This window comes from Fundulus heteroclitus, chromosome 11 (assembly GCF_011125445.2).
Source record: "Fundulus heteroclitus isolate FHET01 chromosome 11, MU-UCD_Fhet_4.1, whole genome shotgun sequence".
In the NCBI taxonomy this organism is placed as follows: domain Eukaryota; kingdom Metazoa; phylum Chordata; class Actinopteri; order Cyprinodontiformes; family Fundulidae; genus Fundulus; species Fundulus heteroclitus.
Window position 1 is genome coordinate 28629531 of NC_046371.1, and position 23197 is coordinate 28652727.

General features: G+C 40.0%; 1 protein-coding gene across 3 annotated transcripts in view; it reads left to right on the forward strand.

The window, feature by feature from the left end:
- LOC105927757 (roundabout homolog 1) overlaps nt 1-23197 on the forward strand; it is a 145032-nt gene that overhangs the window by 95272 nt on the left and 26563 nt on the right. For all 3 annotated transcript variants that reach the window (XM_036143341.1, XM_036143342.1, XM_036143343.1), the window contains 4 exons: nt 12263-12420; nt 17772-17892; nt 22712-22850; nt 22940-23067. In XM_036143341.1, coding sequence (XP_035999234.1) covers nt 12263-12420; nt 17772-17892; nt 22712-22850; nt 22940-23067 — 546 coding nt within the window. The remainder of the gene's footprint in view (nt 1-12262; nt 12421-17771; nt 17893-22711; nt 22851-22939; nt 23068-23197) is intronic.

The following is a 23197-nucleotide window of genomic DNA, read 5'->3' on the forward strand; positions in this document are numbered from 1 at the left end:
GATAGGCTTTGATCTAAACCAATCCACGGTGAACTTTGGTCCCAGTTTCTGAACTGGTGTTCTTCCAGGGGTTGATGTTTACTTTTTTCCCATCCATCTTTCCATCTACTCTGACCTGCTCCTTTTGCTGAAGAAAAATGTCACCACAGCTGATGCGGTCTCTACTTTTATGTGTTTTGTTTGCTGTTTTCCTCTTACATGTCTTGTAGCAAACTGCCTTCTTGAGCCTTCTTATTGCTTTCGGCAATTTCTTTCTTCTCTTTTCCATGAAAGTGAGATTTGTTGAGTGCATGATGTAAATTTGTTTTGGTTATTACTATTAGCTATATGTCTGCTTAATCCAAGCACGATAAGATCTGGTCTGTTCAATATTTACCTTTTACTCGCCTCATTATCCACGTGTATTGACCCCTGAGTCTGCACGGTTTCCAGGCAACCAGAATGATCTTTGGTATTTGACTAATAACAATTCAATATACAAGGTGGGGGCGTTTTGGATAATTGTTTCATTTGGTCAAAGTGGCAGCTCCAAGTACGGAGTAATCTTTGTTATTGCTTCTCGTTCCAGAGTGCGACATCATAACTTATGTGCGGGACTGACCTCAATAAAAACAACATTTTACTTTATAAAAAAGTTCTGTTGTTCAGTAATGAGGGTATTTTTTTTCTATGTTATGCTGCAAGACTGTGAGCCAAATAAATCCAATGATTGAAGGAGCAAGTAAAGAAAGCCCATCCACTTTGGTGTAATTGACAATTTTCCTTATGCCACAAGAGCTATTTAGCCTCTGTTTCACCCGACTCCTCTGCCACCTCACTAATTCTCCTAATCTACTTCATGGCCGCCTGTCTTTTCGTATCTGTGCTCTCCTTCTGTTTCCCAGCAATGCTTCCCTTCTGTTAGAGGGATATGATGAGATCAGAGTATGAGGCAGATTGAACTTGAGGTTACGCAATCCTTTTAGCTGGTTTTTGTATCTTGTCTCTCACGAGTGATACGTTCTGCACGTACATCAACAGGATTAGGGTGTCACAACTTCCAGAAACGGCTGAAGCAGTGCATCCATCCATGCACTCACACCCATGGCATTATGCTCCAGATTAATCCCCTTGTCAAATCTCAGTTCAATCTCGATATGCGTACGTCCACTTCAGGTGTCCAACTTTTCGTAAGCGCTTACAAAGAAACCCTTCTTTTTGTCTTAAGTTGTGGACAAGGAAAAAGGGGACAGATTTTAAATCGGAAATTGACATACCTTAAATGTCAGCTATCCAGTAGATCAGTGACCCATTTATGTTTCGGTGATTGAATTTGCTAATCAGAAATTGCTTTGAAAAAAATAATAACATTAAACAATGTTTAAGCGTTGATTTGATTTTTAAATACAAAATATTTAATTGAAATCCAAACCAATTAAAATGTTTATTGCTGAGCATACATTTGAATGTAGTTTTTATATTAAAAAAACTATTAAAAAAAACTAGATCACTGGTAAAGAGAGACAGAGTATTGTCAGTTTTTCTCATATTCCGACAACCTCAAAACACCACGTTCTGCTTGCAAAGTATCAGGGACAGATATAAAATATTTATGGAGACACTAGAGCTGGCTGATATAACCACAATCATTTACACAAATATCAAGCGATATTCATGTAGAAAGCCCTGATTCAGGTCATGTCTATCACACCTTTTACCCAATCCATTATAACTAAGTCTAAGGACTATGCATTGTGGTAAGGTTAGAAAGCATGTGTTGGCTACTTGCCTTTTCGTTTGTACACTGGCATGGATAAAAAAGAACATCCTGAACATCATAGTTGATGATTTAGATAGAACGTAATAATTTTATTACTGCAGACCATGTAATACTGGTGAGACATACTGTAGATTGTAGGTCTAGAAATGAGCAATTTTTAGATTATAATTATTATAATTATTATTATTATTTTTTTTTTTTCTCCCAGTGTCCTGTCTAGCAATGTAGCAATAAAAATTGATATCTTAATGCCAAATAGAGCTCGACAGATTTTACTTTCACAAGTGGAGCAAACAGCTTTCGCCATAATGCTCCGCTTGATTTGTGCGTGTAAATAGCTTTATTGTGATTCCTGCAGGGAGAATTTCAAATTATATGGACACTACAATGGGAAAGTAGGAGAGTAAAAGAAAAACAAGAAGAGAAAAAAAAGAGAAAGAAGAGGTGAAAGAAAGAAGAGATAAAAGGAAGAGAATGATAAAACTTCCTCTGTCTGCTCCATCACCTGGAAAGAGACACAAAAAGAACAGCACAACCAACAGACATAAAGCAACAGATACAATCGTGTAACACCTTGATACCATTGCTAAATCATATGTATTATTATTTAAGCTGACATGTGTAATGTGATACCTAAAAAAAAAGTAAAAGAAAGTAAATAAATTATAGCCTTTCTGTATATAAGTGAACATTTAATACCTGGGACCCAGCACCTGTGGGAGATTGTGAGAGTGCACTAGTTTAGGTGAAAATTATCCAGAAGGAAATGGCTTGATAGTGTAGTTTTTGTCAAGGAGAACTAGTTTGGCACACCTGCTGACATCTGCGTCCACACGGCAGATAATAAAGACTGGAATTACAGCATCTTTTTCAAATTAAGTTGCTAACTGCCTCAGCTCTCTGATAACCTGGTAGCCAATACAGCCGGTAGCAGCAGCCATGATGGCAGAAGGAAGAAGTTTCCAGCTATGGAAGGCTGATGCTAACCAACCAATAAGGAGCAATTGTCCTCTCAAGACCCGCCCCTCCTCATTTGCATAACGAGGCGGAAATGGATACAGCAATGGAAAATGGACAGGCAGAAATAAATACAGTTGAAGAAATAAATGGGGTAAAAATATAGAAAGCAATACTAAAAAAGACAACAATATTGAAGCATACACAGAAATAAATACATTTAAAGACTAAGTAATAAATCAAGTTGGCAATTATAATGAAAAATAAATAAATCCGGGTATTATTAAAAAAGAATAAATAAATAGGCTACTTAAAAATATATTTACAGTTATGTCTCGTATAATTTAATTACTGCTTACATTTATTTATTTGCTGTATTTTGCACGTTTATTTTATGCTTATTTATTTATTGTGCATTTATTTATTTCTGTATTTATTTATATATATATTTTGGAATATGTCTGAGTCCATAAATGTCTGTATGCTGTGAGTGTTGTAACCAAAGTGAAATTACTTTATTGTGCACAATATTGGCTGTAAAAAAGATTAATCAGATTGTGTGCGTGCGTGTGTGTGTGTGTGTGTGTCTTAGCACCCATTCAGAGTGTGTTTTGTATAAAAATTACATTGCACAACAATATTTTTGTATACAGAATCATCAGCACCATTTTAAGTCTATGGCTGCAGAATTAGTAACTCTGTCTAGGATTTAGAACAGAATATCTATTTTTCTCTTCTTCTTTTTTTTGCTGGTGAATATGTTTTTAATGTTTTCAACATAAGAAGAAAATTAAACCCAATTTAAACATGTATTCCTGTATTTTTGACCCCTAAAGAGAAAAACAACATGTATTTAAATGTAATGTTTTAAAGCATAAGTCAAATAATCCCTTGTTATTTTGTTTTTCATTGCTGTCTTTACGGAATATGAAATCACCAAAACTTTCATATCTTACACAGGAGTATCACGTTTATGCAGCTGTAGCTTCACTGGAGAATGTTTTTTGAATCTGACACAAGAAAAGTTAAAAGTTAAAACACTAAAACACTCAACAAATATTATAACTAGAAGCTTTATCCAAGTAAGTGAGCCTCCGTGTTGATTTAATTGGTCCACCAAGCATAAGATGGATTTATGGCACTGCATGCAGAAAAGTCTGTTTGCCCAGGGACTTCTTTGAGTAATGATTTATTTCAGGAAAATGAAATTCAAATAGGGTAGCTTGGGGAACCCGGACGAGGGATTTTTGTTTCCTTTATAAGTAGAGTGCACTGTCTGCTGGATGCGGATTTTATAAATCTCATGTGGCATGGTTATAAGTTGGAGCTTATGTGTGTGTTCTAATTTTTGAGGTGGAGGAACTTTGTTTTTTTTTCACAAGGTTTGCTTGGCTGCATCTCACATTATATTGTTGGCTTTTGGTAGTTTTCTTGCGGAGGGGGGGGCGCAGTGCCCTCTGGTCCTCCTGGGCGAGCAATTTTGTTTTTGTCTCTTTGTTCCACATATCTGACCACGTATTATATATGAGCTGCACATATTGTGTGTTTTCTTCTCTGGAGCAGCTGTTTCTCCTGCAGCTTTGTGTCTCTGCAGACTTCAGTTCTACAGTTAGGAGGAGGAGGTGGGGAAGAAAAAGGGCCGTGCTGGATAGATGCGCAGAGTTTGGGGGTAGGGAGCGGTCAGGAGACAGATTGTTAGAAAAGTCAAGGATTTAATATCAACTGGGATTGACAGATAGTGGTTTTTTTTCTTCATATTTTCGTCAATTAAAAACAGTCTCTCAGCTGGAAAACAGTAGATCCTCAGAGCAGAGAAGTAGGTATTATGTTTTGTTTATTTCTATATTTCTTTGTATTAGTAAAAAAAAATGTTTGACAAAAACTCCAGCCTATAATTTAAGTGTATTTATTAGGGGGGGAAATAACAGTTTTTAACACAATCAGAGTTGATTGCACTCTGATGATTCCTATAAAATAAATGTAACTGAAGCATGTTTATTGAATTTACTCTTAACTGTTTCAGGAAAGCCATGTCTTCCTTTTTGAATATGTCCTATTTTTATCAGACACTCTTCAAAATGCAAAAGAAGGAGGACATGCAATTCAAACAAAAGCAAATAGGCGTTTGTTTGCAGGTGGTGGGTACAATAAAATAGCTACTTCCCTAAACTTGCTTATATCTGCAATTGTTGTACTGTGATAAACATGCGGTCACCAAGCACAGTGAGGACAGGAAGGTCAATAAAACAAATCTTTACAGATGGAGGCTCAAGAACTGCATCAAAGAGTGGGATCCCGGAGGGGTCTGTGACAACCACTTATGTAAAGATCTCTGTACACATCCTTATCAGAGGCACCAATAATTGTGGACTGCGTAAAGAAAAAATGACATAAATAGTGCTATATATATATATTCCTTTTCATTGTTAATTTGTACACATAAGTTAATAAACTGTGTCAATTAACACTTGAGGGTTCACAATTGGTCCATATGGCTCCTGGAGTTCCTCCACCCACACGTTCTGCAATAACAAAGAACTCTTAAGATTAAGTGTGTTAAACACAGAGCCGTCTTTGACGATTTACTGTGTGTTCTTGGACTTGCTGTAAAAAAATGAAGAAGCATTTCAACAACTTATTGAAAGTGCACAGTAATGCGTTTTCCAGTAAAACTTGTGGACATGATCATTCATCCGGGTTCAGGTTTCTCTCTGAGTCAGGACTGCATGACTGTCAGAAACAGCCTTCAGTGCTCTTGTAAAGCCATTAGCTAAAGAAATGTTGTCACAGCCTTAAGCCTGATAACTCACCCCTAAACTCAGCTAAGCAGTTAAAGATTGGATTTGGGGTTTTATGAAAACAAAATTTACTTTAAAGCATTTACAATAGATTTAACACGATATTCCTTTGTTGTATGGATCTGTGTTCTCCGTGTTGATTGTGGCATTTTACCCACTGACTTTGTGCAATTGATCATTCTGTGTCTTGCAAAAGTATTCAAACTCCTTTGAAAAGTGTGGTGTGCAATTGAATCAGTGTCCTGCAGAACCTTCATTTATTGAAATTATGACTGCAGTGTTTGTTTTTTGGGGTCTGTCTTTACTTGCTTTGCATATTTACAGACTGAAATTGTCACCAGCCCCTCTTTGCAAAACAGCTCAAGGTCAGTCAGATTTGATGAAGAGTGCAAACATTGACTTTCAGATCCTGCCACAGATTCTGAGTTGGATTTTGGTCCGGACATTTATTGGACCATTCAAACACATAAATAGGCTTTGGTCTAAACACTTTCATTCTAGTTCTGGCTTTACGGTCATTCCCCTTACAAAAGGGTGAACCTCTGACCCGTTCTGAAATCATTTGCAGCCTCCAACACAGGGATTCTCGAGTTCTTAAGGGTTCTGTCTAGCGGGTTTCGGTTCTGTCCTTATTCCAACGCAGCATATTTAAATGGCTAAATTACCCCCTCAACATGTCTTTAAAGGGTAACTCAGCCCCAAATCAACTTGTCTTTGTGCTAGTAAACTGTTAACACGGATGTCTTATAGTGCTGTCTATATGTCTTGGTCATTATTTTGAGAAATTACTGCATAACTGTTGAAATCCTGCTTTTTGACAAACAACGTTTAAGTGGCTTCCTCCTAAGGTTTGTCAAGTGTTCGCACATCTCATTTCCATGCAGAACGTACGTGCGTCAAGCATAAAGCAACTTTTAAGGTTGGTTTATGCTTGATGCATTTGCAAGGTCCATGTGGCCATATTACGTCATTTTGGATACCACAACCTCTGCGTGGCCAAAAGTTTCCGCCCTGCGCACCAAGGAAAATTCCTAACTACGCAGAGAGTCACCCACGGAAAAACATGGCAGACACGCAAATGCCTAGTTTGCTGGAGGTTCGTAAAATATAGAAATATTTATGATTCAGCCCATACAGATCACTGTGATCAACAATTTTTATTTTATTTTATTTATTGACAGAAATCACTGTCACTCTTGGAAGAAAGTAAGAAGCTTTAAAATGGAAACAACTGTGTATTCTACTTCTGTGTGTAGTGGGATGTAGTACACTTGGCATAGGAGCACAATGCTGCCCTCTAGAGTCCAGGAGCATAGTTCCATTTTGGAGGAAAAGCCGCATAGAGCATAAATGCTGTGGATGTTGTCTGCACGCCTCATTTCCATTTACGTGTGTCAAGCATAAACCAGTGTTTAGCCGTGTCTCTTGGAATCGCCCACTTTGGTGGAATTTTTCAAAACATGTCTGGCAGAGGAGTTAGACTCTTAACATCAGGGTCAGTGACCCTTTAAGTTGTCCAGAGGCCTTGATTCAGGTGTGTTGGCCCAAGGTGACATCTAAAACATGTAGGACACCGGCCTTCCAGAATTGTCCTGCCAATCTCTCCGTCAATGTTTTCACACCTGGGACAAGAACCCGTGGTTGACTGCGCTCAGATGCGCGGCTCACTTGTGTGGACTGATGGTCCAACCCCTGAGAATCCACCACCCACCCACACCTGATATGCTTTATGGTGATGTCTTTATGTTGCTTTTTTGTGCTGATGTGTACATTCTCAAACTGTGTCCTTGCTGAAGAGACAGTGCGAGAAATGCATTTCTTTGCCTCAACTATCCTAATGTATTTATTCTCTACTCTGCCACAAGGCTGCCGTCACAAGGCAGCGCCCTGTGGCAGCAGCCTCAGTGACCTGTCTACCCATGTTTGTCTTTCTTGATGGGCTGTACTGAATTGCAATTTCCTCTCGGGGGACAACTGAAGCAATTCAATTCTTCAACTCTGACCCACTTCCTTGTCCCTGGTGAAAAACAAATATCCACACAGCATGATGCTGCCACCACTGTGTTTCACTGTGGGTATGATGTGTTCAGGGTGATGTGAAGTGTTAGTTTATTTAGTCGTCTGCGGTACACAGTGGCCTTAGAAACTTAGAAACAGCTTCTTCCCAAGAGCTGTGAGGGCAATCGCGCTCTGATGAGAGACTGCAGTCCAACGCTTATAAAATCACCCTGCTGTTACTAGCCCGTCATATGTATCAATCACTTTAATGTTATTGCCTACTTGCAGACTATTATCTCAGAATATCTGAATTTACATTTCTGTAAATGAAGCCTCAAATCATCATTGCACAATAAGCAACCTTACTACCTCATTGTCTGTTATCTGTGACTCATGAAGGACAACTAGTTCATATAATCATCTTTTGATCTTTCAATTAATCTCTCTTGAATGCAATAATGTAAAAAATAAATAAATAAAAACTCCTGTTCATTGCCTGTCTGTTTGTTTGTTTGTCTTACTCTGTGTACTCTTAGCCACAGTGGCCAAAGGAAATTTCACCACAGTAATACGAAGAGACAAAAAAAAAATCCTTGAATAAAACATCCTTGAATCCTTTTGTAGCCATTTATGTAGCCCAAAATGTTCAACTTTCCACTCATCTTACCAAAGACCCTTTTTCCACATGTTTGTTTCTTCTCCTACATGGGTTGTGCTTATGTGGCTTACTTGAGAATTGAATGAGCTTTTACTTTGAGGAACTGGGCTTGATGGCCAAGGAACTCTACTGTAGGTTTATCTATCTAAACAATGTTGGTCTTCTTGAATGTGAAGACATTTTTTAAAAAAAATCTAATTCCTTCTTCCACTGCCTTTTTAGAAGCAATATTTATTCTGAAAACCTTAAGGAACTGTAAAAAGCAATGTTCATTTTGTCATAACATAGTTGCATAGAATACAGCTTAAATCTGCAGTTGAACAGTGCTAAGTGTGTTGCATATGATTTTAATGATATCTCAGTTCACAATCAGTATAAGCATGTTTTGTTGACTACAATAAACAAGAGAGCTATTTTTGCTGTTTGATATTCTAATGTATTAAAACAGCATAATAGAGGGAAAATTATAATTACAGCATTTATCTAGAAAGACCAAGATATTCTATTATTGGAAAGAGGAAAACATCTTTTATAAGACATGCAGGGAAAAAAACTCCTTATTCTATTTTACTGCTATACTGTGGAGTGGACAACAAAACATTCACAGCTGGGTGTTTGCTTCTGGCGAATTTGTCAGTAACATTGAATATTTACATTTTGGATCCTTTGGGCTGCTCCCTTATCCAGGGGTCGCCACACCAAGTCATTACAGATTTGACAGAGTTTTTGTGCTGGATGCCCTTCCTGATGCAACCTGGATTCAAACTTTGGTCCCCTAAATAAAAGACGCAGCCTTAAACCACTACAACACGGAGGGACTAATTTTGGATATTCACATTACCTTAAAGTCATGCTAATGTTGACAGCAACAAAGAAGGATGATAATTGTATCAAAACAAGGTACAGATGGATCTATGATAACAGATCTGAAAGGTGAATGAGGCAACGTATTTGAGTAAATTAAGGACGAAAAAGTTAAAACCAGTTTTCTGCACGGAGCGGAGACGCATTCCCTTGCCTGTCTGTTGCAATGACGGAATGATGGATAATCTGTTAGTTCTCCACCAGACTCCTGTCTGTAGGGTATGACTGTATTCCTTTTTGGACGCGTTGGACTACGCAGAAAGGATTACCGGGAGCTCGGCTGCAGCAGACCTATTTTAAAGCCGGGGCTCAAGCTCCAGAAGACTAACAGCAAGTCAGACACTGTCAGATCCAGACTGGTGAGGCCAGGGGTGGACGCTTTGAAGTGGGCTGTGAGATTCCCATCGGTGGAGGGGGGGATGAGATGGAGGCAGAAAAGAAGACAGCGAGGGCTGCAAAGCTTGAGCTTAACGGGCAAGCTGGGTTGGCTTCACGTAGGTGCTACTTATTAAGCAAACAAGCAGGGTTTGAGGATTGACATGAATGTGAGCAAATACATGATGTGCTGAGCATTAAGATGATGGTACTGTTTATAAGACAAGAAAAATATGAAAATAGGACTAGAGTGGATTTCTCCCTTTTAAAAGTATCCAGCATGAAAATACAAGAAAATTCTTAGAAACACTCAGTAACTGCACAAGAGGAATTTCATTTTTTGGGTTTAATTTGCGGAGATTGACCGGTAAACATGAAAGACGACATTGTGAACAAAACATAGTAATAGCCTTGTCATTGTTTAAGTTTGGAAAATGTCATAATCTTGCCTCCTGATAATATAAACAGTTCTACTAATGCAGTGCATCCACGTTTGTGTAATGCTTAGAAAACATTAGCGTGACGTGCAACCACTGGACCGCACTCGCAAGAACATTCTTCACTAATCGTCCCGAGGTCTCACTGCCTTTAATCGTACCTCTTCGTTCTTCTCTTCTTACATTAAGTGCTGCGCTATCATCAAAAATAGATCTTTACCAAACGGGCCTTCAGGAACTAATCCAAGCTTTCACGTTCTACGGAAACATTTGGGCCTCGCACAATAGCAAAAGCAGATGTGTAACTTGATTGCGTTCGGAATTAGAAGATGGTATCAGTCAATCAATCAACACGCACAGACGCACCGTACGCAGAATTGTGACGGTCTCGGTTTCTTCCTGTCTGAGGTAACTTCAGCCTTGTTTCCGCGTCCCATGAGGAGAGTCTTTTATCATGTGACCCGGCGGTGTTGGCAGTGGTAATGTGGGGCGGGTGGGTGTGTGTGTGTGTGGGGGGGGGTGTTCAACAGCTGTTTCCCATCGGCTTTCAGTCAAACGCAGACAGCTAGTCGCAGCAGTGTTTGGTGCATCAGAGGCCCGACACAGGAGAGAGAAGCCCTAATTCTCTAATTCCAATTAGAGGGTCATCCCAAGTTGTTCTCCAATTGCTGCGTTGCTTCGTCGCGCGTCTCTGGCCTCGTTGCCCTGTGCTAAATTGAAATTTGTAGCCAGAGGTGAGTGGGTTGCCGCCATCTGGGAGTGATTAGGCATTTTTCCCCGTTGCTTCCTGTTTCTTCACCCCGGCTCGACTCGACTAGGTTCTGCTATTCTGCTCGCTCTGTCTTGGCTCCATTTAGTAGCTTGTTCGGGACTTAAGCCCACCCCCTTCCGCCTTGTAATTTAAAACTGGGAATGTTTAACAGCAGTCACTCATGCACAGGCGTCTGCATCAAGCATGTTGTTCAGCTCGTCAGAGGGGGGAAAAAAAAAAATCTTCTCAGTCAGAACTGAAAGAAAAGGTGTTTCCATCCCAGCAAACTCTAGCTCTCTGTGCGCCTCCCTTCCTGCTGTAAATTTTCAAAATGATGGCCCCCACGTTAAATTATGAAGCTCTAACCTGCTCTTCCTTGACATGTGTGGAGCTCACAGCTGCACAGCGAAAGGCCTTGATGTGCATGTTGTTTATGGTGGGGATGAGAGCTGCCTGTAACCACTGAAAATAACATGCTCTCGCAATAGATGCAAGCTCGCTTCGTCTCCGGTTCAGTTCCGGCTGCTTTCTCGGTACACAGGCTACTCATTGAGGAAAGATGATAAATTGCTGTGGTAGCTTTGCACATCCTGCAGAGGGAAGCGTCTGCATCCCACTATTCTCACAAGCTATATTCCAGGGCATCCTCTTATCCATCTATGAGGCAACAACTGTTTCACAAGTGTTCAAACATTGAGTAAATAAGCAAATTTTCCTTTTTTTCTTTTTTTTTTTTTTCTTTTTACAAGTAACAATTAAATAACTTGGTGGTGCGTAAGTTAAACACACCACCAGGCGGGCGCCTTCTTCAATTTCTTCAGAAATTAAACGTTCTGGTTTATTAATTAAATGCATCAGAACTAAGAACTCCCACCGTTTTTTGGCTACAAACATGCACAAAGCTCTTTTTGAGAAATAACACAAAAGTAAGAAACACATGGAACACATGCTTTGAAGCTTAGACAGGAACAGTTTTGTAATGCTTTTCATTGTTCTGTATGATTCAAAACTACTGCCGCTATCAAAGAGCCTCCTGCACATTTCTTCATTTAAGAAATGTGCAGGATGCTCTTTGATATATATATATATATATATATATATATATATATATATATATATATATATATATATATATATATATATATATATATATATATATATATAATAAGAATCAGTCAAAAAAGGCCTGATTGGTGTATGTCCAATAAAGGCAAATCAGAACCTATTTATTACAGGAATGGAAACACTGAAATTAAATTAAGTAATTTGTTAGCATGTTTTGCTGCAATGTTTTCAATTACTGCAATAAGCAGGTAATCAGTTATCAAGCTGAAATTAATTTGAATTCATAAGGTTTTTTTTGTTTTTTTTTTCCAGAAAGGTGCGAAGTATAAATTTATCCAACTGGGTAAAGTCCTCAGAACATTGTTGCTAGATGAATTTTATTGACGTTACAGTTCTTGTGCTACAATCAAGGAGAGGGTACAGAGCTGAAATAATGGTAGTACTTGAAAAAAAAAATCCCATATGGTCTGACAAAAAAGAAATATCCAAAAAGTTTAGTTGGTCTGTAATACCCATACTATATAATCACTGAATTATTTTTACTTTGATGGTGACCCTGCTCTCTGTTTAAAGTGGAATTTATCTGTGTATTTTTTTCAGTTTTGCGGGACGACTTCAGACAGAACCCCGTTGATGTCATGGTTGCCGTTGGCGAGCCTGCCGTGCTGGAGTGCCAATCCCCCCGTGGACACCCTGAGCCCACAATCTCTTGGAGGAGAGATGGCGCCAACTTGGATGACAGAGATGAACGCATCACAGTAATAGACACTACTCTGCCCATAAACATGGCATGATTCTCTGAATACGGCTGCTTCTGGTGGTTTAGGTTGCCTTTTGAGATTACTTTATGCAACAATTTTCCTATTATATGCTTTGGCCTTGAATTTTAGAAACAGAAGCAGCTCTAAATAATTTCCCATTTTATGTGGGATGATCAGTTACATTTCCAGCTTACATACACTTTTTATTGGCAAGGATGCTTTTGTTGATGTATTTGAGCCCACTCCGGTCTATAGGTGGAATGAATATCCAAAACACTAGTTTAGTGGTTTTCAGAAGCAAGTTTGGAGCTAGTATTGATTTTCTCCAATCCACACAGGGTTAGTGTAGACACAGGCATATTTACACATATGTCTCTTAGCAGGTTGCAGACACACCACACCCCTTTTGTTGCCTTCAGTGAGGGATAATTCTTTCCAAATATTTGAGCCCTCTTTTCTTTGGTAAGTTGAGACTTATTTTTTTTTCTTTTCTGATTTGGACCTGGCTTTTTTAGCACCCATTTGAAAAAGGATTGAGATCAGTGCTTTGGGGAGTAAATACTAAACTTCGTGTTAGTCTGCTTCATCCATTCCGAACCGTGTTGATGTTTATTGGGGATCATCTTCCTGTTAAAACTCCAGGTTATGCAACAACAAATTGTCACTCTCAGATAAAAGCAAGTTAGTTAAGATGTCCCAAATCAACCACCAGTTTCACTGTGCGCTCTGAAGCGAAGGTGTACATATACCCTTGGAAAGAAAAAGGCGCTCTAGCGGGAAAAAGTAGCTCCAACAATTAGCACCTTTGAGTCCAGCTAATATTAGCGTTTACCCACATGGACAAGCCAAATCCCTTCTGGAGAAAAGTTGAGATCAGATGAGGCACAGATTGACATATATTAACGCATTGATAGAACTAATGTTGAGAGATGTTTAGCTGAGGGTTTCAAACCTAAAAAAAAACTGGACTGTCAAGCATGGTGGTGGGGCCATCATGCTAAGGTCCTCTTATCTTGAATTGATACTGGGACATTGCAAGTGGCTATAACAGCTGCCCCCATATTTTTCAACTATGCTTGACATTAACAGCTAGACAGTTTGAACTTTAAGACAGCTCGTTATTCCAACAGGACAGTGACCCCAAAGACATCGAAACCGGTGACGGGAAAATGACAGATTTAAATGAGCTCAAGGATTTTGACGAAGAAGTTTGATTAAATATCCAGCCAGAAATCAAATCAAATCAGAATAAAGCTGATAAAATAAAACTTTGAAATGTGGTACACAGCTCTGTGGTGCTGGCAGACAATTGCTACAATACCGTCCTCACAACTTTTTGTATTGCATTGCATTTATAAAAAAACAACAAGGATGTGGTTCTTTACAACTGATTAAAAATAAAATCTTGTGTTGAGATTTTAACATTGTGTCAGATAATCACAGCAACCTTAATTAGTTGGGATATAGGTATATATTTCAGGTCGCATGTATGATTTCAAACCTGTGTGGATAAGAGAAAATCTTACGCAGCCAAATAATTTTAAAACCCATGACTGTTTCAAAGTACATCAAAAGGTATTTGCTTAAAATACAACATTAAATGCCCATACCTAATATGACAATCATGCAAACTTCTGACAAGAACTACATTTGTTTTATTCCACATGACAAATACATTAAGATAGCTCAATAGACAATACAATTTTGTTTTTATTCAAACCATATATTCAGCCTCACAGTCACTGGTACTGTTTATTCTTTAAATTCAGCTTTTGGTCAAAACTTTATCTTAAAGCAGCGATTGTTAAAACTCCCTTTTTACTACCCCACACGGTCAAAAAGAAGAAGAAGATGATCACACAAGATGCAACTTATGTAACAGTGACCCTTTAAAGCCCTAAATACCTGGAAAAATAAATATACAAAAATAATGGCAAAACATAGCTAATCATTTTCACATAACCTAACATATGGCATCAACCTGTGTTTTGTTAATTTTACTTTAGAACGGAACCATGCATAAGCTAATAGGATTGATTTCTGCATTTGCCTGACTCTTCGAGCACACTTACCTTGTTTTATACAAATATGTGTGCTCCCGGGGACAAGCAGAAAAAGACTCAGAGCTCATGTTGCTGCAGAGTGACAGGTAGAGGCTCTCTGGGGGACTGTGATGGACAGAGCAGCTACCTCTGATTTAAGAATAAGACCAGATCAGAGCTGGTGGGGGGAAGGCTTCACATCGGGAAATACAAAGCCTGCCTTTTGCTTTGTACTCTCCACGTGCCCGTCTCTGTCCTCCCTAATCATCTTTCTCTGTTTGGAAATTGGTCTTTGCCGGTACTGTTCACTCAAAGACGTTATGGGCTGCATGGAAACCAAAGGAGTGCACCAGAAGAAATTCATAGCGGCTTCCAATGTTGTCCTGGGCTTTCAGTTATTAATAAAAATTTCAAGATGGAGTTATAATGCAGTAGCTTTTAGAATTTTGACACACAAGTTGATAGCTAATGTTTTGTTTTTTTTGTAAAAAATTTTGATTTGTGGGGGGAAAAAAGCACAGTAGCCAATTAAAGTCTATTCAAGATTACAAGAGAGTAATCACAATAAGACATGCTGTTTCAGTGTCAGAGACATAATTCACATCTCTGATACAAATGGAACCCATAGCAATAGAAAAGGTTCCAAAAAGCATGAAGTAACTATAAACATCATTTTATTTGCTTGGATTGAGTGGTAAACTTGATAATGTGCTAACGCAGCTGCAATTACAGCAAACATTGCAGAGCAGAGGCGATAAGAGCAAGCAACATTAGTGAGATCAACATGATAGAGCAAACATTCGTTTGTGGGTCCTGAGAAATAGTTGGCAATGCTAGAAAGCTAGATCTTGGGTTTTTCCAATCACACACTCGTGACTGCAAGGGAAGGAAAACGATACACAGTTGAAATATTTTTTTTCTCAAATTAAAGTCCAAAAAATGAGGCAGGGAGTGTGCATTCAGACGCCCAGGATCAATGCTTTGTAGAACCATGTTTTGTTGCAAATATGTTGGTAGAGGTTTTTTTTTTTTTATTATTATTCAAAAAGTGCTCCAGCTCAGTCAGGTTAGATGAACAACTACTCTGGACAGTTTAAAGGTTTTGTCAATGGAGAGACGCAAAGTTTACACTTTTTGCACTACGTTAATCCTCTTAAGATCAGGTTTGGACAGCAAAACGGAGAAGGAAAATTGTAGTTACCTTAGCTGAGATGTGCATGTGCATTGTTTTAAATGATCATACTAACTGGACCATCTGTAAACCTGAAACCTGTTATCTCTGTGGACTGCAGAAGAAATGAGTAAGTCCTTTTTGCCGTTCAAACCTTTGACCTGCTGTAGATCCAAGTAGAACTGAAAACACCAGCAATCTACTGGCAAGGTCAGCAGGTGGTTGCAGCCCTACACCTTCATCTGCTGAGGGGGTGTTGAACTCTTGCAATTGATTCTTAGTTGCATTTGAGCCTGATCTTTTAGTGAGCCCTACCAACCCATGAGCATGAGCCAACATAAACCATTCCCTTGTAACTGTGGCTGTATATTTAGTCACGGGCCAGCTAGAAAGCGGACATCTGCCCCAGTCTCAAGAATTTTGCAGCCACTCGCAGGTTTTCTGTCAAAATATTTCATTATTTAGCTCCATCCATCTTTCAATCAACTCAGAGCAGCTTCCCTGTCCCAGCTGAATAAATGCATTCCCGCTGCGTGATGCCGTAACCACCGTGTTTCAACCATTTCTATTTGTAAAAAAATTCATTTATACACTTCTTTGTGGTTTTTTTTATATCCCATACGCTATAAATAATGCATTGATGTATTTGGAACGGAGCTGTAGTGCAACAAAAGGTGGTCAAGTGGTCTAAATAAATTTGTGAGACACTCGAGACACTCTTATGTTTAACCGTAACCTTAAACTGCATCTGGTGAAATTCATACATTTTCATTATGAAAAAAAAAATCTTTCAACATTCAAGTAATTAAAGAAACCCTACCGTATTGGTCTTTATGTCACGGGTCCTGGAATAGGTTGACAATTAATGCTGTATTTTCGTATCTTTAAGTATTCACCACATATTTATTTCCTGCATTTCTAAATTGGATTGTTAAATTCTCATTCTAAAATGATCAACGCCTATGACAGCTGCTACGTCAGCTTCATTCAAGCCCTTCCTGGTTGGTGTTTGCTTGCTGGGCTGCGTGCTCTGTCTGCGATGTAAGGTTAGCCCAAAGGAGGCTGACTAATAAATGAGAGGCTGCTGGTTTCAACCCTGCAGCAGCAATTTAATGGTGTATTCTCTCTGCGAGGTGGTGGGTTTACAGCGCCCACCAGGCTCGGCGCCGTCCGCCGTATAGCGCCTGCTCTTTGGATGTGGCCCTGCAGGCGGCCTTGGCCCCCTTTGGCTTCTTGCTAACAAATGGCAAAGCTGCTTTGTGCGGTGTGTGCGCGTTTCCACCTGGCAAACATTCATAGTTTGTTACCAAAACTGAGTGTAGGTGGAGAAGAAGCAGTCTTAAAAGCATAATAACCTGGCTGAAAGTTTAATTGAAGCTGATTCCTTGGAGAGGTTTTCAGAAGACTGGATGGGGAAAGGAGCGGATCTCGCTTTTGTGTGGAGGTCCTGGGATCAGCGTGTTCCCCCATCTACAGTATCTAATCAATGCTCCTGTCGTATCACCTCTAACACTGGCTAGCTGCCGACTATCAGTAGAGCAGCTCTTTTTTTTTTTCAAAACACCATCCAGACATCTGTGGGAGTGTATAGAAAATAGCTGAAAACAACATGGCAGGGAGCACATATCTTGAGCCTCTTTTGTGGGCGAGGAAAAGGGATTGTGTATATGTGCGCAGACATGCACAAAGAAAGGGTAAAAGTTTGGGAAAGGCAAAGCAGGCTGACAGAACATCTAAGGAACATCTCTACAAAGAGGCACCGTCTTTGTTCCCAGGGTTCTTGTGCAGTGCTGGGTATGAATTATGTAATTTTATAATAGGTGACCTTCCGTGGAGCTTGAAAGGCAGTGCAGATTTTCTTTGTGCTGTCATGCCATCAAGTGCATAAAAAAAAAAAGTTATTTTCCAAGGGGGAAGATGGCCTAAGATGAGTCTGTATGCAGGTGCCATCTTACATTAAAGTAAACACGGCATCACAATGAGAACGCGAGCCGCCGCAGATTTTAGCATAAAACCAAATTTGCACACCGATTATTACATGCATTATAAACATGCTGCATCCACCAACACTGCGCACGCTCATGCGATGCGCAAATACAACTGTGCAAACACTCTTTTCTGCTTCTCCCATCCAGATCCGGAGCGGCAAGCTTATGATCACCAACACCAGGAAGAGCGACGCGGGAAAGTACATTTGCGTTGCCACCAACATGGTGGGGGAGAGGGAGAGTGAGATTGCCGTACTCACAGTGCTAGGTAATATTTACCCCTTTGTTATTCCATTACAGAGTTTTTTTTTTTTTTTAACTGCCTCACTTAGTCCGATTCCCCTCACAGCTCTCACGGTTTGCTTTTGCCAGACCACTTTGTTTGAAACTGTTGTCCCTAGGGTCTAGTAATAACCCGTTAATTATGCTGATTGCTCCACACCGCCATCTCAGTCTGGCAGCTTTGGAGAGGTTTTTTCCCTCAAAACAAGTGCCGAACGTCTGCCGCCGCCGTATCCAATGTTACAACCTTTCAGCGTAAGAGCTCCCCATGGAGCTGTGCTTCTGACACCCTCTACATGCTCTAATGCCTAAATACACCCTCCATTCTCAGTCTCTCAACCCCATGTTTTACTAACACTCTCCATCTCCAAAGTGCTCTTATCAGCACCAAATGGTTTGACGACCTTGGTTTGGGGCTGCAGATGTAACACTGCAGCGACCGTAGTGCTGCAGAACCCCTCATGTCTGTAAACGTAGTCCTGCAGATGCGGGGAAGCACGTACCTGCTGGACACACCAAAACTGCATATGCATAAAGACAGTTATATAGGCCGGCGTTTGTGTGAAGGGTGTTTGCTTTGTTATTTTCTCAAATTCTGAAGTTCAGTTGCTTTATTCAACTTGATTCGCCTTTTTCGTGGCAGATAAGGAGGAGGTTGCTTGTTAAACTGCATGTAGAATTTATAGACTTTTTTTTTTTCAATCCGCTCCAATGCACGGATAGAAATTCAGTGAGAAACATGTGACCTGAGTTATTTGTTGACAGACGTCTGTGACAATCAGCAGTCCTTGTTCCTGGGTCTTGAAGTACTGCTTGCAAAGCTTCAAGTGCATTTTAAGCTCATTATCTTCCTTCTCTTTGGATCCCTTCTCTGCATCGATCCAAACCAAGGGGTTGGAGCAGGTCTTTAAATAATGTAGGCCCAACTCTGCTTGATCGGGGTAGAGTAAATTTTGGTGAGGTTTTCACCTCTAAAGAGCAGCCAGGCTTGAAGATTCTCACCGTGTTTCCCTGCGAGCATGGCGCTGTGCAGAATAATTCTCCTTTCAGTAAATCTTTTTAAATGCAACATTGTTTTTCCTGCAACAAATCGGTTCTGATCTGAATTTAAATGTCTGCTGATTTAAATAAGTAAGTATAAGCTAATAAGTATAAGCTTATATATAAAAAAAGACATGCACTAAAAGCTATGCCGTTATAGTCTTTTTGCATTGTTGAGGATTTATAGTTATTAGATATCAGAATGACCCCTTCATGCTTACATTCACATTACTGCCCACTGCAGAGCTGCTAAGAGAAGAAGATGAGCAGAACTAATGGTGCTCATAACTAGGTGTAGGTTTACAAAAGGTGCTGCTAAATTCAATGGCATAATTGTTTAACTGTTATGTAAAAAGCCTTGCATGATCAACAATTGAATACTTGTGAAACTGATAGATGTAGCATTAAAGAGCTCCTTAAATGAGGAGATTTATATTTTTAAATGCCTTTAACAACTTGCTTTAGCTATTAGCAGGGTTAGCATGGTGGGTGGAGATTTCATGTTTCGCCCTGTGAGGATTGTCGTGTAAGGTGGTTGCAGTGAGGTCACAAAAGGTGCCCGCTGCCAGTCTTAGAAGAAAAGCCTCGAGCTTTTAACCATTATATCTTAGCCATTCAAGACTCCAAATAGCAAATGTAGTTGGAATATGAGTGGTTAATTTACTAAACCATGTATGTCCTCTAATTTGTACTTAGCGTGCCAAAAATAAGAAAACTGATAGCAAATGTATCTGGTTCAAGGATAATTTCCAATCCGTTTATGTTTTGAAAATTGATGCCAACCTCATGGCTGTACAAAATATTATTAGCAGGGTTGAACCCAGACCTAGCCCAAGCACCTGCCTGGTGATGTCCAAATGACAACACATATTTCCACATCTCCCTTGTTCCATGAAAAATCTCAAAAGATCAGAGCAAAGGGATTTTCTGTAATCCACTTAGCCTTCCTGTTGCTACTGAAGATCCATTTTGCTCCTCAATGTACCATATCACTGCATAGCTCCCTCTTCACTTGTTGCTTTAAAATCCAACATAACAGCACTCTAAATGTTTGCATAGAATGCATAACAAATCACAATTTATCACATTCTTCCTCCAAAAATCGTTCACACCAAGCAAGCAGACTGCTCATTGACGTGTAGGCTGTCTGTTGACACCGGGCTTCAGCGACAGCCTGTACGTTTGGCACTTCTGAAAAGTGCATATATTGATATAAATAAAGGGTTAGGGTTTTTGCAATTTCATAATGTTAAGGTGCAACATTTTTTGGTTGCAAGTTTCAAACTCCAGATTAAATTCCACCAAACTATGACCTTTATTAACATTGGACAATTATATCTGGATTGGTGGTTTGATCAGCGGATTCATCTTGAATCCAATCCATCAATGTCAGTATTAAGTCTTCATACCAACATTGGATGGGGTCGTTCTGTTCTGTGTTGAATGTGTCCGTAAATGGTAAATGGGCTGAACCTATAAATGAACTGGATAGCCTCAGACTCTTGCTGCAGAGATTTGTCGGCATTTGTCAGATGAGATGAGGTGACTGCTGAGGCCATTGGAGTAGAGGGAACTCAATGGGATTCTCATGAATCCGGTTCAAGATGGTCTGAGCTTTGTGACCTGGTGGTGCATTATCCTGTCTGAAGAAGCCATCAGAAAATGTGGTTGTTAAGGGATGGAGATGATCAGCAACAATACTCAGGTAAGCTGCAGTGCTTAATAAAGCTGCAATGGTACCAAAGGGCCCACAGTGTGCCAAGAAAACTCCGCCACACTATCGCACCACCAGCATCCCCTTAAACTGCTCAGTCAGGAAAGGACACATTTATGTTTCCATGTTGTTTGTGGAAGTGTTGAAACTGAGACTCCTCTGACTAGATGTTTCTTCCCCAATCCATTTTTGTTCAGTTGTGGCGAGCCTTTGTGAAATGCTGCACTAGTTTCCTGTGCCTAGCACCTTACAGCCTGATTTTCTTTAATAAAAAGTACATGTGTTCATGATTTGCAGTCAAGCAGACGTTAAATAAAGCTGAGAATGGTAATTTAAATATACCTGTCATGTTTTGATGTTAAGCACCCAGTTGGAAACAGGACCATTCAAGGTGCATAATGGATGTTGGTGATGATTTAAAAATGAAACACAGGAGCTTACAATAGACCAGAGCAAGGGCGACAATATAATCCAGCAATGAGCAAAGACACCAGGGAGCTTAGGTACTGTAGAGGTGTGATTAGTGACGTGGGAACCAAGTGAGTACAATCAGCAGAGCAAAGGCATCTGCGATGGGAGAAAGGCTAAGGAGCTTAGGAGACTTGTGTAATAATGGAACAGAAATATGGAATAAGTAGAACTACAAGAAAACACATAGAAAGCATTGTCTATTGTATCCAACCATTCAAATTCACAAGAAAATATTGTCAAAATGTGAAAGCTTCCAGTAACCATTGCTGGTATGCATCATTAAATATAAGTGAGCCTTAAGATCCCAATTGATTTTGGACAAATTTGCGACAGTAGTCTGGAAAAGGGTTAAGCAACACCCTATTGTCTTCTGTACCCCATCCATGTGCAGGTTCAATATATCGCAGGTTGTGGCATGGTATTCTACTTACCTGGGTTATAATGAATGACAATTTGGCCCAGTGCTGCCCTTCTCTCATCTCAAAGCAATCTGCCCATTTTCCGCTGACAGCAAGGCCTTTTCTCTACAGAATTGCATGTTTTCTTTTTTTTCCTGACTATTCTCTTTAAACCTGAGAGGTGTTTGTGTAGCCTGGCCAGCCAGACTGAATTACACAGAGCGTAATCAGTTTAGTAAGGCTCAATGCCCTGCGGCCCAAAACAGACCGGACCAATCACATAGCGGGAGGCGGGACTTGATGATGCGTCACTCTGCGCGGCAGGATTACCCATAATGCAGCAGCGCTTTTCTGCTACCATAACAGTCAAGATACATTCAGAGATTTTTGTTGCTTGGTGCCTTGTAAGATTAAGAAAGTACATACTTTTAGACAAAAGTAGCAAACAATTGTTTACTGTAGAGTTTGCTTGATGGCATGACATGTTTCACAGACTACAAATTGAAAAAAAACAGAGCGCATCGCTTGGAGTTTATTGCGTCGCATCTGTAGTTATCCGATCGGTTCTACCCTGATGATGCTGACTCTGTTAGTCCCGCCTTTGAAATCGGGCTCTACCAGCTCATTACCAGACGTAAAAGCAGTGTATATGGCGTAAATCAATCTGGCTGGCCAGGGTAGTGCCTGTGTGGGAAAATCCCAATATTAGCCACAACCAGCTCATCTGGCATCCCCAACTATGCCATGTTAGAAGCCCCCATTCTAACACATTCTGATGCTCAGTTTGAGCTTCCATCCGCCCCACATCTAGATGCCTAAAAGCATGCATGAGTTACTTAAATGGGATTGACCAATTTGCTATTTGTGGTAGCAAGTTTTTGAACAGCTATACCTAATGAAGAAGATAATGAGAGCTTATTTGTGCAAAACAATTTTTTTTTTCATTTTCTTTATTTTTATTTTCTTTAACTGTCTTTCTAAATGTATAGGCTGTTGCTTTTCTTTCTGGATTATTTCTTTTGTTGTTGGTCAAAATGTAATTTGCTGACCATCTGATGGTGCACACACTCCCCCCCCCCCTGCCTGATCAGCCTTTTCTTCACTCTCACCGTAAAGGCCATGGCGAGATTGATGATCAAAGTGATCTAGTATCTGTATTTTCCTGTTGTTCTGCCCTCCAGAGCGGCCAACCTTCGTGAAGCGCCCCAGCAATGTGGTGCTCTTGGCAGAAGAGAGTGTGGAGTTCCACTGCGTTGTTCAAGGAGACCCCGTCCCCACCGTCCGCTGGAGGAAAGATGATTCTGACCTACCTAAGGGCAGGTAACTTACAGAGGCACTCCGCTGTAAATTACAACACGGACCTGGTGTTTGAGCCTTTTGACTTATCGTTTGTGTCTTTGTGCCCACAGATTTGAAATCCTGGAGGACCACACTCTGATTGTTCGCCAAGTTGCCTCTTCAGATGAGGGCTCCTATACATGTATGGCAGAAAATATGGTTGGGAAGTCTGAAGCATCTGCCACTCTCACTGTACACGGTCAGTACGACATCCAATACTTCCTGTTGAAGAATTTAGAGCTTAAATTTTCTTTCTATGTGCAAAACTGGACTGACTTTAACTAGCCCTCCCCGTCTGCTTAGTTTATTTCCACCTCTCTTCCTTAGGT